Genomic DNA, 18,768 nt, shown 5'->3' on the forward strand with positions numbered 1-18,768 from the left:
ACTCTGAATGTCAATAAAAAATACATTATAAAAAAAAGCTTTAGTTTGTTTTGTTTATCCAGCTTTTATGGAACATGGTGCAGGCATCAAATTCAAAATGAGCAAATATTTGCATAAAAAAACAATAAAATTTATCAGTTTGAACATTAAACATATTGGTTTTATCGTGTATTCGACTGAATATCGGTTGAAAAAGATTTGCCGTTTTGATTTACGTTTTACACAACGTCCCAGCTTCATTGGAATTAGGGGTTTGTTAGAGTTGAATTTGAGAATATATTTATCATAATCAAGCCGTAGGGCATTAACTGATTGTATATAGTGTCTTTATAGAATAATCTTCATTACATACCCACACACACACATCTTGCTCCTCTAGTCAGTATATTTCCACTCTTACAGCTTAGCACACCCCCTTGTGTAACTCGAGCTATTTCTTATCTTATGCTATGTTTTCGTTTCTGCTTGTGTATAAAATAAACTTCGTATGGGAGCAGTCTTTGTAGCTCGCACTAATGTGTCTTGTTACACTGTGCTGTTACCCTTGCAAGTAAAAAGTTACAGTCTCCGTGTCTTTCTGGTTCGGTGAATATCTTCATTTGATATGTGGGAGCTCTCAGCGGAGCTACACTCTGACATATAACTTGGTCCTTCGAGCCGGATCCGAGGATTCCTTCCCGACGTCGAGGAGAGCCGACACCGAAGTCTGTCGACAGCGATCGTCGCCAAGCAGCGAGATCTGAAAATCCTGGGACGTGAATTCGTGGCCAGGTCGGTGAAAGGAAAAGCGGTCCCTCGGCGCTGGGTGTGAATCCAAGGATCCGATCCAGGAAGTGACACCGATCAGAACCACGGGTGAGAAAGAGATTCCGCTAGCATGATAAAATAGAAGATTCCGCCGGCAAGGTGTACACAGGTGTGAGTGTGAAGATTCCGCCGTAAGGCATGATAAAATAGATTCCGCCGACATGACGAAAGAGATTCCGTCGGCAAGGTGTACACGGTGTGAATGTGAAGAGTGATTGAGAACTTCAAGCACATTATAAGGTCTAGAATACCTTGCTGAATTTCTGATTTATTATTTTCCTTGTTGTTGACGACGTACTGGTGACAAGGGGATTAAGGGCGAGCTAGACTCATAAAAACTAACACCGCTGCAGCTTATCTGCAGTAGAAGGATGTGTTAGTGTCCTCCCGTTGTCTCATGCCAGAGAACTCAACAACAAGCAGCTATGGGACAAAAACAAAGCGTATTAGAAGGCGATGAGAAATTTATGGAAGGACATGTGGAAGAATCAGGAAAAATAAGTCAAAAAAGACGGAGAAAGAAACATACTTTCTCAGGCAAATTAGATGAGAGAGACATCTTAGAACTCCATATTAAAATAAAAACTGAAATCCTTCAGATAAAGAGTGAAAAAAAAAAGCGCAGAAAGGATGCCAATACACCTGGGAACCTAAGGAGCTGTTCGAGGGAGACCGAAGTCTGTGCACAGCCCCCTGAAACTAGGTTTGGGGACGAAAGCCCTCCGTGGTTGAATTCCACGTCGGCCGGTTAAAACCCTGTCCGGGTTCTGCGGGGTTCCAGGTTGACGGCATCCGAACAAAGCGCTTTAGGAAAGTGAAGTCCTGAGCTAAGAGAAGCCAGAACTTACAAAATGTGTGCATGTGTAAAACTGTGAGTGTGAAAGGACTGGTCAGTGATTGAAGCAGCGGACAGCCTGAAACCTATCGGTGTGAACGTACGGCTGTTGTCAGTTGAAGTAAATCACTGAGTGTGAACAGTCATTAAGATTTAGGAGGACTTTGTGAAAACTCTAAAATGACCTTTAGTCCTGATATTGGACCCCCAGTGGAAAACCGGACTAGCTAATAGAGCTGGCCGAGGAGCTTGTTTTCCAAGGGCTGAATTTTGGCATATGACACATTGTTTTTCACAAATTTTAAATAAAAATAATTTTGAACAAAACAAAACAAAAATGGGAAATAATCAGGAAAAAAATTCACTATAAGGCGATGCAAAATAAGCAGAACAGAACAGAAGCATCCAGATTCGATACAATTCTTGTCAGATTGGGAAAAGAAATATGAATTTAATAGCAAATTAATAGTAGGAGGCTGCACAGAGCTATTTACAGAATTAACTGCAAAACAACAAACTGATAAAAGAAATCAAAAGGAAACTGAAAAACAGCTTCATTACGCAGAAATATGGCTGGAAGAAGCACAAAGAGGAAAAAAAGAAATACAGCAACAAATAAAAAAACTGAGGCCTGTGCAGCCAGAGCAGAAGGTGATAAGATAGTGTACAAAAACACAAAGACAACAACGATGGCCTGGTGCATCAGAGGCCGAAGGCGCCGCGTCAGCTGAAGCACCAGATAAATGACCTCTTTCTTTATGGTCAGATTTGCTTTGTAACATTGATTATAGACACCTGCGATAGGGTCAGTGAAATAGGAATCTAATTTTCAGTTGTTCATATGTTTCGAGATTTGGGATTTTTCACTAACGAGCTGTTATGAGGTGTGTGAGATAATTGTTCCTGTAAGACCAAGACTGTATTCTTGCTGTTAATTCGTACCACAATGAAAACTCAGTGCTAAAAATGGTTTCTTTTCAGCTGCTTTTGCTTCAAGGTTCTTTTTATCTCTGGAATGCAGCTCAGCCTGATACATTTCAAACACTTCAGTCTGTTTGCAGTATTAAGACCACAGGAACAATTATCACACGGTTCAACAGATCAAGCTAAAATAAAATTTCATGTTGATAAAGCATAGATGTAATAAAGTATAAATGTATTATGGTGCATATATAAAGATATTAATATATAGATGTGGTTGCATATTTCTTAACGGACGGAAAAAGGAAAAAACTCTATCCCATGAGAGTGCAGACCTGAAAACCAGAGTAATAGAGCTGAACACCCAAATTACTACAACTTTTGCGGTTCATGAAACAGCCTCTTGGGTGGTGTGTAAACACCACACCCTCCACACATTTGAATGGAAAAGAAACCTGATCATTAATTTGTTTGTCCATAGAGGATTACCCAGAATTTGAAAAAAAAAACCTGCCCAATGATCTCTGGTCCAACAGCCCTACAGATGTAGGACTGATAAAACATTTTCCACCTGTTAAAGTACAAGCAGCCACTCCATGTCGACCACAAATTTCTCAATATCCTCTGAAGCAATCAGCGATAGAAGGTATAGGACCTGTTATTGCAGATATGGAAAAATCAGGAATTATTGTGAATACGGAAAAGTGCGTTTGTAATACACCCATTTTCCCTGTTCAAAAAGCACATACAGGAAAATGGAGGATGGTTCAAGACTTGAGAGCGGTGACTGATGCTGTACAGAAAACTACACCTGATGTTCCAAACCCAAATACATTATCAAATGAAGTAACTTCAGATAAAAAGTGGTTTTCAGTTATAGATTTAAGTAATGCTTTTTTCTCTGTACCACTACATTCAAACTCGCAACACTGGTTCGGGTTTACATTTGAAAGTACACAGTACACCTATACACGATTACCACAAGGTTTTACGGAAAGCCCCCACATATACACTCAGGCTCTCAGGTGCTCCATGTCAACATTTCAAATTCCAGAACACAGCCAAATTCTGTTGTATGTTGATATTCTTGTGGCTGCAGACACGCAAGAACACTGTAAACAGACAACGATGGCAGTGTTACGATACTTACATGAAACAGGTCATAAGGTTTCATTAAACAAACTTCAGTTGTGGGCTCCGAAGGTGGTGTATTTGGGCCATAATCTTTCAAAACATGGGAAGTCTTTCCTCACTGACAGAAAAACTGCAATCCAAAATGCTCCAAAGCCGCGAACAAAACAACAAATGATGTCATTTTTAGGACTTTGTAATTTTTGCAGATCCTGGGTTCCAGATTAGGCAGTGTTATCACAACCACTGCAGGATTTGATATGCGGCAAGGAAATGTCGTTAACAGATGAGATTATTTGGACTGTACAGGCTGAGGAAGCTTTTAAAAATCTGAACTTAGCCCTGTAATAATAATAATAATAATAATTGTGTAGGTTATGCAATAACACCAGTAACTACGGTCCTAAAAGCAGAACGCCTGCCACACACGTATTCTGCACAGACGGCTGAACTTCTAGCAGTCATTAACGCTTGTAAGATGTTTGAAGGGAAATCACTTAACATTTACACAGACAGTCAATATGTGTATTCTTCTGTCCACCATTTCGCTCGAATTTAGAATAACAGGGGCATGAAAACCTCTGGTGGGAAACCTCTTGCACATGCCTCTCTGTCGGAAAATCTTCTCTTAGCGATTCAGTTTCCTGCTAAATTGGCGCTGTGTAAATGTAAGTCTCACCTAAAGGACGACTCCGCCATAACACGGGGTAATAACCTTGCAGATGTTGCTGCGAAACAAGCTTCATTTGGCACACAATGTTCTGAGAATGACCTTTTCCTATCAGTAAAACTAAACATCTTGGCGGTCGCACAAAACACTGCTCCCACGGCTGAACAAGCTTCTTGGCTCAGACGTGGAGCTGTTTTGCAAAATGGCCTTTATCATATTCATAATACGCCCGTTCTTCCGCGTTCTCTGTTCCCTCGTGAGCCATGGTCTCACCCATGTCTCAACAGGAGGGATGGTATGCATGGTACAGAGACAGTTTTTCTCTGTAAACTTTTCTGTCTTTGCCAAGGAATACTGTAGGAATTGTTTAATTTGTTGTACGAACAATCCGCAAGGAAATATGAGACCAAAGAGAGGGCAATTTCCTCCAGCACAACACCCCTTCCACACAATTCATATGGGCTTTATTGAGCTAACAGCATCAAAAGGACTAAAGTATTGTTTAGTGGTTGTAGATGTGTTTTCAAAATGGGTTGAAATATACCCAACCAAAGATAACAGCCATAACTGTAGCAAAAGCTCTCTGCAACCATTACTTTCCAACTTATGGTATTCCCGCCATAATTAGATCAGACAATGGTACACATTTGTAAATGCAATTGTGACACATTGCTCACAGGCATTGGGTTTTTCACTAAAAAATCACTGCGCATATCATCCACAATCCGCCGGCCTTGTAGAACGTACGAATCAGACAATAAAGAACAGGCTAGCCAAAACTATGGAAGAAACCAAGAGGCCTTGGCCAGATTGTTTATCCTTGGTTAAATTGTGGATGAGAATTACGCCTACAGGAGACACAACAATAACACCTTTTGAGATAGTGGATGGGAGACCTTTTCCACTTCCACAAAACAATAATCCACTGAATCATAGTGAGAGAGAAGTAACTTTAGCAGATTGGATGAAAAACGAGAGAAGTTCAGAGTTCCAATAATCTGCCAGAGTGTTCTTCTCCTTTGTCTACACAGAAGCTCCAGCACGGAGACTGGGTCCTGATCAGAGTCCTGAGGAGAAAGAATTGGAAGTCGCCTCGGTGGGAAGGGCCGTATCAAATACTGCTGACGACACCCACGGCAATAAAAATTGCTGAACGGCCTTCGTGGATCCACCAATCGCACTGTAAGCTGATACAACTGGAAGCCGAGCCAGATCAACCGACGGGGTAGCGGTGGAAGTCCGATACAAAGGGGTCAGTAGCACAATAGGGTGCTGACGTCTCAATCCGGTGAAGAACCCAACTAATCCGCGCCCGACTTTAGAATGGCTCTCTGGCGACTTCTGCTAGTCGCAGGGGTGACTTTGTCACTCCTGTGGTTCCTCTTCCTCTCTCTCTCCTCTACAGGAACTCACAGGACTAAAAGGACCCATGAACACTCCATGGCAGTGACTTGGGAACAGAACTTCTGGTATAAAGCTATGAATTTTACAGCACAACAGAATAATGTCACCAATTGCTACGTGTGCTCACAATTACCTCATCATGCTACACATCAGACCATTTTCACTCCTGTAGGACTTAATAAATCAGAAACAATGTGTATATTCGGTGAAAGCACACTCAGAATGCTAAAGCATTTCACTGGTAACATGTCATACTGGTTTCCAAATTGTATTATTCATGAGGAAAAATGGCTGGATCCCAACAATTAGAGAACAGGACATATATACACACACACCGAATCCAAAGCCGTGAAACTAAAGAAGAACAACAACCTGCTTTCAGTAAACCAAAACGTTTTCTTATGTCTTTAGTTCCTTCATATGGTACATCAAGATTATCCGCAAGTGTAAATAAACTTTGGTTTTCTCTCAATAATCTCACTAACGCACTAATCGACATAACTGATCAGCTAGAAAACGATCCTGAACTTAAGGCTATCAAGCAAATGACACTCCAAAACAGAATAGCTTTAGACCTTCTTTTAGCAGCACAAGGAGGAGTTTGTGAAGTTGTTAATGACCATTGTTGTACATACATCCCTGATCACAAAGGCAATTACACTTTAATCAGACAGAAATTGGATGAGATTAAAATAGACATTTTAAGAAACCAAGACAAAGGTATTTTTCCAGGCTGGGATTTTACCTCTTGGTTTACATCTGGTGGTATTTTTCAGACTATTAAAAGGTCTGTAATTATAAGTATATGTATTTTGTTACTATTTTGCATTTTTGCTACCTGCATTTTACCATGTTTGAGATCCATAATTTCTAAAATGATAACTACTTCTATTATTGCTTATGCTGCACTTGAAATGGAAGAACCACAATGTGACTCTAATGATGAGAATGATGATGTTGAAGTGTAGTTTAATGACGTGACAGCAGAATATGTTTTTACAAGATGTTGTTAACTGAGCTTTACACTTCTTGATCATGATAAACAGGAGGGAATGTTAGAGTTGAATTTGAGAATATATTTATCATAATCAAGCCGTAGGGCATTAACTGATTGTATATAGTGTCTTTATAGAATAATCTTCATTACATACCCACACACACACATCTTGCTCCTCTAGTCAGTATATTTCCACTCTTACAGCTTAGCACACCCCCTTGTGTAACTCGAGCTATTTCTTATCTTATGCTATGTTTTCGTTTCTGCTTGTGTATAAAATAAACTTCGTATGGGAGCAGTCTTTGTAGCTCGCACTAATGTGTCTTGTTACACTGTGCTGTTACCCTTGCAAGTAAAAAGTTACAGTCTCCGTGTCTTTCTGGTTCGGTGAATATCTTCATTTGATATGTGGGAGCTCTCAGCGGAGCTACACTCTGACAGGGTTTGTGCAACATTTAACATCTGACGTGATCATGACATGCTGATACCTCCGTCCTATAATTCTACATTGCATTTGTGAAACATGTATGAAGCTTCTCATTCACACCACTCAGGCCTCACAGAAACAGACCGATGCCGTTCTCACCTCCTTGGCGTCGTCAGGCTCTCCGTGGCTCAGTGCTGAGTACAGGATCATGTACTGTGTCGCTCCAGGTGCTGCACCCCAACTCACCTGCAGAGAACTGTAGGAGGACGGGCTCACCTTCAGGTTGGCCGGCATGGCCAGAGGCACTGAGAGAAGGGGAGGCAGAGGGAGGATAGAGGGGGAGAAAGGGTGAGGAGAGGAAGCAAACATCAGAAGTGGTGTGTAATAAATAAATATGGTCTCCTGTAAACTAACGACTCCTGTGTAGCCATGACAAGAACAGTTACAGTATGGCACCTGTACAAAATTTTTGCACTTTTCTCACCTTAGCAATTGCCATTTTGCGCTACTGTGTGCATATATTGCTGTCTGGATGAGTAAATATCTGCATATAGTTTTTATTTTTTTCTATAGATACTTTATTATTCTCTTTTCCTTATTCCTAGAGTGACACGAACAGCTGAAACCAAACTCCTCGTATGTTGTGTAGGTACTTTGCCATTAAAGCTGACTCTGATTCTGACTGCAGCCAGCTCTGGGCCAATTATAAGTAAACATTCATTTGATTGTCGTGTCCTCGCTGGACCTTGAAGTTTCAGAAAATGTCATGAACAAGAAGAAGTGCATAATTACAGGAAAAATTAAAACATCAACAAACCCGCTGACATCCAGCTCAAACCATTCAATTTTTAAAACAGTTTCTGTTCAACCACCTCTGATTTTCCAGAATGTTTTAAAGCATAAAAAAGCATATGGGCATGTATGAAGATGTTTGTTCTGATATATTCAATATTTTCTGAGGACACTTTTTAAAAACTGCCCATCGACTCAATTTTAGCACATTTTTTTCGCACGTTGAAATTTGAGGCTCTTTGAACAACAATATCCGAAGAACTAATACGGATAGAAACCTGAAATATTTGCTGTTTTATTTCTCATCATGTCATTGATCTAGACTCTGCAATACTGGACATACAGATGAAATAGTCTCTGATTATGAGGGAGTTGAAATGTGAGAAAAAGTCGTAAAGCCGTCACGAAAAGTTCCATCACATTAACAAAACACTGATAATGCAGAAGTCAACTAGCAAAACTTTCTGGACCAAATGTAGCTGCAGGTCACAGTAACGCACACATTTTGGGCTACATAAATGAAAAGAACGCAATTTTTGTAATTTTCATAACTGAGCAGGTATGAAAAGTTGTACCAAAACAAATGATGCTCAAGGCTCAATCTCAGTGCAGTAACAATCCATGACAAGACATGTCCGTCTACATTTTCACCTGATGGAAAGTGTAAAACCAATACTGTGTCTTTGTGTTAGCTCCAACAGGCTTCTGAAAGGACAGGCAGCTACAGCTAACTGTATGGTAAACACAATATTCAGCAGTGAAGTTGTCTTACGTGTGGTGACGGTTCCTCGGAGCGCCACGCCCACGTTGTGTTCATAAACAGGGAAGATGGAGATGTGGTACAGAGTCTGAGAGGAGAGACCTTCCAGCAGCACAGTGGACTCTGAACCAGACAACACAACCTGAAGACGAAGCATTGCCTAATGTCACATCAAAACTCCATCACATGCATTCTGCATATTTTTAGATGAAACACTATTCCCACTTATATATTCACTATATACATATGCAGTATTTTCCCATCATATGTATTTTTTTGATAACAGCACTGAAATTATAATGCATTTGCGTGAAGCTACACTACTGTTCAAAAGTCCAGGGTCACTTAGAAATGTCCTTGTTTTTGGAAGAAATTCATATTTTTTCAATGAAGATAACACTAAATGAATGATAAATCCAGTCTAGACATAGTTAATGTGGTAAATGACTATTCTGGCTGGAAACGGCTGATTTTTAATGGAATATCTCCATAGGGGTACAGAGGAACATTTCCAGCAACCATCACTCCTGTGTTCTAATGCTACACTGTGTTAGCTAATGCTGTTGAAAGGCTCATTGATGATTAGAAAACCCTTGTGCCCTCACACTTTTATCCATGTTAGCACATGCATAAAAGTGTGAGTTTCCATGGAGAACATGGAATTGTCTGGGTGACCCCAAACTTTTCAACAGTAGTGTACCTTCAATAGAAATGCTAAAACTGTCTATTTGCAGGTTTTTCTGACCTCCTGTGGACTCTGACCCTCGGCGCTGTGGTAAACAACTCTGTACTGCTGCACTGGTTTGGCTGGATTGATCCAGTGAAGCTTCACTGATCTGGAACCGAGTTCAGAGAAGCGGAGGTCAGTGGGGCTCGGGTACGAGAGTGCAGGGTCTGCTGTGGGTCCGGGCTCCATCCCTGGAGACGAAGCAGCAGAGCACTTCAGACCTGAACAGAACGGTCAGAATTTGAAAGCCAGATGCCACTAAAAAGCTGGATACGTTACGTTTGGTGATGCCACGGTCCTCGATCCTCCCACACAAGATGTGGACCAGTCGGGCCACCAGTTTGCTGAGCAGCGGGAAGTCGTTGACATTGTAGACGTTCAGATCCACCGGCTCCGACGCCACCTGTCTCAACTCAGCTTCATCTGCATTCTTTACACCTTAATAACAAAATGTTTAACGAGATTAGCACATGAAGTACCGAGTGAAAAGAGTGGCCAACAATGACAACTTAACAAGAACACAACAATTAAATACTGAAAACAACTTATAAACTCTAAAAAAACAAACATAAATGTAGAAAATGTCTCTGTTCTAGTGCAGCTTCTGTCGGTTGATATGCCCTTCTTTAATTAGCTCAAGATGTACTCATAAATGGCCTTCAGTGCTTATAAATTGCACCACTGTTAACTAGGAAGACACACAGCTTGGGTGCAGTGAGAACGCTAACTAAAGGAAAACTCTCGACTTTCAAAAACAAATCTTAAGCCTGCGACTGCACAAAAATCGTAAAAGTTATCAAAACACGAATTGAGACAAATAACATTTAAAGCTTTGCGACCAGTTTGAACTTTGAATGAAGTTTCTAGTTTAAGAAATGCCAGAACTACAGAATTTTTTAACTAATTTTGTACAAAACATAACAAAAAAGTCACAGTACGCTATTACCGATTTTGTCACACATATTAATGTATAATTTGTAGCGTTTGCTCTGAAGAATGTATAAGAATAAGCCCAAAGAACAGTAATAAGCTTCAGTAGTAAGTAATAAAAATCATATAAAATGTCACAACACTAACTAAGGCAATAAACATTCAATGCCTTGCGACCTGTTCAAACTTTGAATGAAGTTTCTACTGTAAAATATGCCGGAACTACAGGGTTCCAAAGATGGTTGGGCTTTGGCAGTTTTCTGGCCGAATTTGCATTCATCTCAGTGGGGATTTTTGATGCAGTTTCTTTATAAATTCTGTATAAAACATAATGAAAAAGTCACAACACGCGATTCCTGATGTAGTTGCACATATTGAAGTATAATTTGTAGGGTCTTCCCAGAAGAATCTGGAAGAATAGACCCAAAGAATAGTAATAAGCTTTAGTTATGTGTAATAAAAACCGTAAAAGATATCAAAATACTAATTTGGATGAATAACGTATAAAGCTTTGTGAGCAGTTTAAACTTTGATTGAAGTTTCTATTGTAAAAAATGTCGGAACTGCAGGGTTCCAAAGACGGCTGGGTTTTGGCAGTTTTCTGGCAGACTTTGCATTCGTTGTAATGGGAATTTTTGATGCAGTTTTATACAAATTTTGTAAATCACAATCAAAAGTTTCAGCACATCATTCCCGATCTAGTCGCACATATTGCATTATACTTTGTAGAGGTTTATTTAGAAGAATCTAAAGAATAGGCCCAAAGAATAGTAATAAGCTTTAGTAATGAATAATAAAAAATGTAAAAGTTGCCAAAACACAAATTCAGACCAGTAAAATTTAAAGATTTGTGAACAGTTTAAACTTTGAATGAAGTTTTTACTGTAAAAAATGCGAGAACAACAGGATTCCAAAGATGGCTGGGTTTTGGCAGTTTGCATTCATTTTGATGGGATTTTTAACGCTGATTTTTTTTTTTTTTTTTTTTTTTTTTTTACAAATTTCGTACAAAATATAACTAAAAAGTCACAGTATGCTATTCCCGATCTAGTCGCACATATTGATGTATAATTTATATGGGTTTACTTAAAGCCACAGGACAAGTTAAGTGATGAAACTAAAACTGAATGTGACTCCAGTAAGGCCAGGGAAACAGAAAGTCCAGTTTGATTTGAGTCCCATATTGAAATCAAAATGCAGAGGACACATCTGACCAGAAACCACGGAGCAAGAACCGTCTCCTCACCCACTGCGATGATTTCCACGCCTGCGTTCTTCAGGCGGTTTGCTGCAGCGATGGCGTCATCCTGAGATTTCCCGTCGGTCAGCAGGACCAGGAAGAACGGCGTTTCGGACCTCGCTCCCGCCTCGGGCCTCATGTTCTCCTCCATGACGTGAAGCAGAGCCTGGCCTGGGAATGTGGACGCCTGGTTACACACTGACGGTACAGGTGGAGCGTTGAAGGTTCACAGTGTGACGTGTCCTCACCTGTAAACGTGTTTCCTCCTTTATACCTGAAGTTCCTCACCGCCTCCAGCAGCTGGTCTTTGGTGGAGAAGTTGTTGAGATGCCACTCTGTTCGAGGGTCTCCGCTGTACTGGGTCAGACCTGGGACAAAAAACAAGACTTTGTTGTTGAGGACCGCGGTCTCCAACCTTTTTTGCTCCACGGACCGGTTTCAAGCAAGACGATTTTCTACAGACTGGTCATCGCACACATAACAAACAAGAGAGCGCAGTACTCCTCCAAGGCTGCTCAGCGTCGTATGATTTCTGACGGCTGGAATCTTTAATAAACAATGACCTTACACTGAGCACAGGCTTGTGCTTTGTGTTGTGACTCAGTCCGCCTGCTCAGTGATGATCAGGCAGCTTTGTCAAACATACAGTCAAAAATCAATTCTGGATAGAAAGTTGGCGTCTTCAAAAAAGTTCTCAAGAAAGAGTCTTCAAGCAGTCTTTAGAGTCTGATGTGAATAATGTTTAGTCACTACAGAGGCTGTAAGAACAAAGATGACCAAAATCTTGAGATTTTATCTGACTCCACAGTGTTTCATCATCTTATATACCTTCTCCTAAACATTCCGCTTCCATTCTAGAAAGCTACAACCCATCGTCTTAAAAACCAATCAGGATGTATATGATGTAATCGTATCAAAAGTTAAAAGAAATCAAAAGTTTTATTTTTGCCAGGCTGCCATTATTTCTGCTGAACTCAGCATGATTTTGGTTTCACCTCAAGAGTGCAAAGAGGGGGCATGCACTTCCAGTCTTATGTCTTATATGGGCTTCCGTTGGGTTGCCGCTTTCCACAGGATTATTTAGTGTATTCATAACTTCAGATGATGCGGTAGGTGTTCCAGTCTTATCATCATTTGCTCTAAATTTGACTTACAAATCCTATTGGTTTAATTTTACCATTTGTTCAATATTAAAATGCCAAATGTGCTTGTGTATGTCATGTATGGATGCCGAATCGTGTGACATGAATATGTAGCAGGTGGCAGGAATTGATGAGACTCAGAAACACCCCGACAATCTACTCTTCCTTGTATTATTTCCAACGTATACGTCCCGACAAGCTGTAGCAGAATCACAATCATGTGATCATCAGCAGGCAGTTGATGTAGTGTTCACTTGCTGTTGTCATGGTTACAGTGACGCTATCTGGCAATGATCCAGAAATAACACATTGTGGATCCAGACTATAAGCCGCATCACTGCCAAAATCTAATCACTTGGTCCTTGTGTCATTTCTGACCTTCACTGAAAATTTCATCCAAATCTGTTTGTCTGTTTTTGAGTAATGTTGCAGACAAACAGACAGACAGACAAACCTACAAATGTTCACATAACTCTGCTGCGTTCATTGGCAGAGTAATAATGATCTTTTTTTAAAGAGTCCTAAACAAATAAAATTACTTATTACTGCTAAATATTTACTTACTTTTTCTTCTGTGTAGCATCAAGTCTCTCCCTCTTTTAGAAGAATCTCACCAGAGATGTTTGCTTTTTTATCAATTTTAGCAGATTGACGGCTTCATTTAACATCAAGTGCGGGAAACAAGCACAGACGGTAGCGACGGGAAAACGATCTAGTCATTTTTCAAAATAAAACACCCTGCAGACTCCGCCAGAAATAAAATACAAATTAAACCATTCTTATTCTCTCTGCGCGGCCCGGTACCAAGTGACCCACGGCCTGGTACCGGTCTACAGCCTGTCTAAATGTCTAAAAATAATGTCATAAAATTATAATTGTATTGTAATTGCATCAGTGTAGGCCTTTTAGAGTGGTAGCTAGGTGGTTGCTATGGTGTCCCTAATGGTTGCTAGGTAAGTCACAGGTGGTTGCTAGGGCTGGGAGGTGATTTGAACAGCTGTTAAGTGTTGACCTCATGCATTTAAAGCTTGTGTCCGGAGTTTCCGTTTGTTTTCAATTTATGTATCATTTTTTAACAAAGCTTAAATGTGTTAGTCTAGTTCGATACTATAATATAATGTTAGTATAACGCGATATGAAAATTTATTCATGAGCTCCGCCTTCCTCTCATAGACCCCCATGTTATTCCAAAAAGCGCCGGTCGCTGCCGACCAATCAAGTTCGAGCTTCCGCTTTGTCATGCTGTCAATCAACGGTTACGCGCACAGCAAGCAAGCCCATGCAGAGGTGGGCGAGCTACGCACTACGCAACCGCGCGCACATTTGTTTTGCTTGTGGAGGAGAGAGCATCAGGGCTCAGCAACTTCCAGAAAAGTTACCAATCCCACGGCTTGTGAGGCCAAGAGACTGCAGGACGTTTTTTGGCTCAGGGTGCTCGCCTCGCTCCCCGACCACGGCTTCCATAGCCCGCCTGACGGCTTCGTTTAGATGCCCGACCTCTGGAGGAAGATGTTGGGCGTCTGGGACATACTCTTCGTCAGAGGAGTCATACAATTCTGAACTCTAGATAGAAATAAATAAACAATGTAACACATATACACGCGTAAATGCACTAAGTTTGATAAACAACGTCATCGAGAGGGATACACGAGTGTAATCACATATTGAAACTTTACTAGTTCGTCCTAGCAGATTCATGTTATTTTGGTATTAGGACAAGTTAGACTCAATACAGCATTCTAACGTAATTCCTTTATTATTTACTAAATGTACTAAATGTAGAGGAGTGGAAAACAGCAAAACAGACAAGATGCTGCAGCACTCCGGGCACTCCTCTCATGTACTGCGCGCGTGCACAAATAAAGGGGCGAAATCAGAGGGAGGGTGGGACCAACAGCGTTTTGGGAGACGCTGCGATTCAAACTCCGGACAGCAGCTTTAAGGAATGAGAAGGAGGTCTGATTCTTGTCTTTTAACTTTTTATTTGCACTGGAACTGGGAATATATTAGAAATTACACTTCATTTTTTCTACTACACAATTTCAGTGCCAAGCTGATCAATACTCGAAATTAGACTATTTAAAAAATATACCTTTAGCAGAAAGAAAAAAATGTGGGTTCACTTATGCTGATAAATTAATTTTTTTTAGAATTGAAAAAAAGTGAAAATCCTTTGGTTTAGGGAGCATTTTTAAAAGGAAAAATGTAAAAAGAAAAATAATGTAATAAAATTATATGGCAAGTCTGCATCAGAACAACAAGCAGCTGCTGCTGCGTTCAGTAAAAATAAAGAGCACACTGGACACCAACACATGCCACATAACTTCTTACAGCTTCTTTCTAAATGTTTGTCCAATAATAAGATGGAGATAAAATACTGTAAGAAACTGGTGTGTGTCGCAGACTAAAACTTATTACTCGTGTTTTTCCAGTAATATCAAGCGGAAGTTGTAAGATGAGCCTGGAAAGTAAGCCTTATATGATAAATAATGGTGGATGACATAAGAAATCCACTGTGTGGCACTGTCCACATGGATAAACCTCTCAGAAGTGTAGAGAGATAGTTTCACCCCTTAATTATCCTCCACACTCACCGATCTGAATGTGGTTTGGTCCGATGTGAAAAGGCGTCATCAGGCCCTCCAAGAAGTCTCGGACCCGTCTGAAGTTGGTTCGTCCGATGCTCCAGGATCCGTCCACCAGCAGCATGATGTCAGCTGCTGCATCGCTGTCGCACTCAAATGGTTTTCTTGGAGACATACCTGCACACATGAACACAAGAAGTGAATATCATTAAATTGAAACCGTTCTTTGTGCAGCACTTTTTAGTTTTTCATTTTTTTGGTATAGTAGCGAGTACATGGAAACAGATGGCCGGAAAAAGGTGGTGCCACATTTATGCCAGTAAATACTGAGCGTACATGTGTCGACACGGTTCATATATGAACACGAGTCAGTTTCCATGCATGTGAAAGTCTGTTCTCCTGGATTATGAGGCAGAGAGGACACATGTGCCCTGCAGCCCAACAGGATGGCCTGTCATTATCCTTTACCTGTCCTTCCCATGAGGAAACACTGTCATCACATTTCTTACTGCTCTAAAGCTTCATGTTCCTATGAGGGGCCTTACAAGACTTAATTCATTCTCATCCTTTCACACACACATATATTTTCTCTCATACTCACATACATTCTTCTTCCACATACATATATTTTAATATTCACGCACACACACATTTTACTTTCACATACATACATTTTCACTCATGCACACACATACATTCTCCTCTCACATGCATATATTGTCACACTTGCACGTACACACATTCTCCTTTCACATTCATACATTCTCCTAAATAAATAGACATATACCTATATGTACAAAGAAAATATATGCAACAGAAGAGACGAACACGATGATGGCCTGACGTCCTCAAAGCTCAAGATACAGTCATGAACATACGTGCATACATTTGTTAGGACCGCATACGCTACTGTTCAAAAGTTTGGGGTCACTAGAACGAAGATAACATTAAATGAGCGATAAATCCAGTCTAGACATTGTTAATGTGCATGGTGGTGGCAGTATCATGCTCTGGGGCTTTCTAGAAGAGCTTCTGGACTGGTTTCAGACTGTATGTTGGACTGGTTCTAGACTTTATTGGAACTGGTTTATGTCCTGGTTGAGTACTGGTTTCAGATTGTCTTGGACAGATCTTAGACTTGATCTTTAAGGGTAGTTCCGGTTTGGTTTTCGTCCTGATATTGCACTGGTTGTTTACTTTATAAGGACTGGTTTCAGACTGTTTTTAAAACTGGTTTCAGTTTTGGTTTTGAACTGGTTTCAGACTGTATTCTGACTGGTTCTGAACATTTTTTTTTGGACTGGTTTAGGTTTGATTTTGGTCCTGGTTTTAGAACTTCTAAGGAATAGTTTAGGACTGGTTTCTGATTGTCTTGGGCAGGTCTCTCTTTTTTTCCCCAAGTTTTATAAATCTCCAGAGAGAAATTCTGTTTTTCGCATATCCCATTTGGGGTCAGAGTGCAGGGTCAGCCATGGTACAGGAACAGGAAGAGTTAAAGGCCTTGCTCAAAGGCCGGACAGTGGCTGCATTGGGGTTTGAACCTCTGACTTACAGATCAGTAGTAACTCCAAGGACACCAAACCTACCATCAAGCGTGGTGGTAGTATCATGTTCTGTAGAACTGGAGCCTTATACAAAGTAAATGGAATAATGAAGAAGGAGGATGACAACCTGAAACCATCAACAGAAGGTTGATCTTGGACACAGTTGGATGTTTCAACAAGACAATGAGCCCAAACACACATCAGACGTGGTAAAGAAATGGTTCAATCAGGCTGGAATGAAGGTTTAGACTGGTCTCCCCAAAGTCCTGAGTTAAACCCATCAAGAACACATGGACTGATGAAGAAACAAGTCTGAGTCTGCAACACAGTGTAGTGTAGTTGAACTGCACCAATTCTGTCCAGAGGACTCAAAGATGAACCAGAAGGTGGTGGACGGAAACCAGAAAAATCGAACTGCGGTGAAAATGGACATTTAACCAAATATTAGGATTTCTGCGTTGTATATTTTTGACCCAGCAGATTTTGTCATATCTCCAGAAGACCTTTAATAAATCTATGAAAGAATCAAAATGCAGGATTGCTTTTTGTGACAAAAACACATTGAAACTTCAGTTCTCGGAGTCGGCATAAACTCAAGACTACCATGATAAACTACTGTTCTTGGTTCATTACAGTAACAAATGTTATCAGCAGTGGTAATTCAGCTCATGTCATTTCTGTCATTTTCTAACACTGCAGTTTTCACCTGTGACCGGCTGCGTAGTAAACGTCGTCTTCCTGGGTTTGTCCTCGGCCAGTTTCCCCTGAGTCGTCCCCTGCTCCTCCTTGTTCTCCGCCTTGGAACGATCTCTCTCTTTTTCTTTCTTCCTCTTCCTCTTCTCTTTGCTGGTCTTCTCTGGGGCCTCATCAGAGGGTTGAGAGGGGGTTTCTGTAGCTGGAGGCTCTGGAGGAAGGAGGGCAAACAAATGGGTGGGATAACAGTAAGATAAGCAGAGGCTGTTTAGGGGACCAGTGGAGGCTGTACATGACGGGAAACTCATGCTGATGTAAGATTGATCTGATTTCCTGAATATCAAAGGGCAAAGCGTGAAAAGTCGTATTTCCTTGTTAACAAATAAACATTTTTAGACAGATAAAGCCTGCCCCCACCTGCCTTGCCCACCATCTGTCATCATGTCAAAGCTTTTTACGGTGTATTTGTGTGCTGGCAGCATTTCTGTCCTTTACCGCCTCTCTGTCAAATAGCGTGATAATAACAGAGGCAGAGGAAGATCAGAGCGGAGGGATTGAAATGTTCTCTGAAGACTTGTGTTGCGAGTTCTGTAACTTCATGGCCGGAGGCTACAGAATGCCGGTGAACACAGAGCGTTGCTTGGTTTCAAACCTGACATCACAGATCTGTATCTGCTCATGCACAGATGATAAGATCAGCCCTCTAGCTTCAGCAAGACAGCAAAGTTCCACTTCATACACACAGCAACAACAACCATTGCTGGTTTGCTGTTGCTGTAAAGTCAGTTAAAATGGTCTGACTAAAGCAGGGGTGTCAAACATTCGGTCCGCGGGCCAAAACCGGCCCCCCAGAGGGTCCAATCCAGCCCGTGGAACGACTTTGGGAAGAGTAAAAATTAAAGACAAGATATTAACTGCAAAATAAAGTTGTAAAATTATAAATTTAAAGTAAGTCCTGGCCCAAGTTGCTTAAATAAAGTAAAACACTAGATTGTTCATTGTTCTTTTGTTATTCTGTGTCTCATTTTTGTATATTTTGTCCTGTTTTTGTGTTTCTTTTTTGTGTGTGATTTTTGTCATTTGTCTCATGTTCTTGTCGTTTCTCGTTTTTGTAGTTTTGTTTCCTTTTTGTCATTTGTTGTCTCGTTCATGTCATTTGTGTA

At 40.7% G+C, this 18,768-nt stretch overlaps 1 protein-coding gene across 1 annotated transcript in view; it reads right to left on the reverse strand.

The window, feature by feature from the left end:
- Positions 1-18,768, reverse strand: part of LOC110961275 (collagen alpha-1(XX) chain) — a 65,730-nt gene that overhangs the window by 25,995 nt on the left and 20,967 nt on the right. Inside the window, exons 6-13 of the mRNA XM_051948961.1 lie at positions 17,619-17,816; positions 15,378-15,545; positions 11,890-12,009; positions 11,648-11,812; positions 9,751-9,909; positions 9,490-9,662; positions 8,757-8,886; positions 7,352-7,497 (exon numbers count right to left, since the gene is read on the reverse strand). Of these exons, the coding sequence (XP_051804921.1) occupies positions 7,352-7,497; positions 8,757-8,886; positions 9,490-9,662; positions 9,751-9,909; positions 11,648-11,812; positions 11,890-12,009; positions 15,378-15,545; positions 17,619-17,816 (1,259 nt within the window). The remainder of the gene's footprint in view (positions 1-7,351; positions 7,498-8,756; positions 8,887-9,489; positions 9,663-9,750; positions 9,910-11,647; positions 11,813-11,889; positions 12,010-15,377; positions 15,546-17,618; positions 17,817-18,768) is intronic.

Source organism: Acanthochromis polyacanthus, chromosome 6, assembly GCF_021347895.1.
Source record: "Acanthochromis polyacanthus isolate Apoly-LR-REF ecotype Palm Island chromosome 6, KAUST_Apoly_ChrSc, whole genome shotgun sequence".
NCBI lineage: Eukaryota > Metazoa > Chordata > Actinopteri > Pomacentridae > Acanthochromis > Acanthochromis polyacanthus.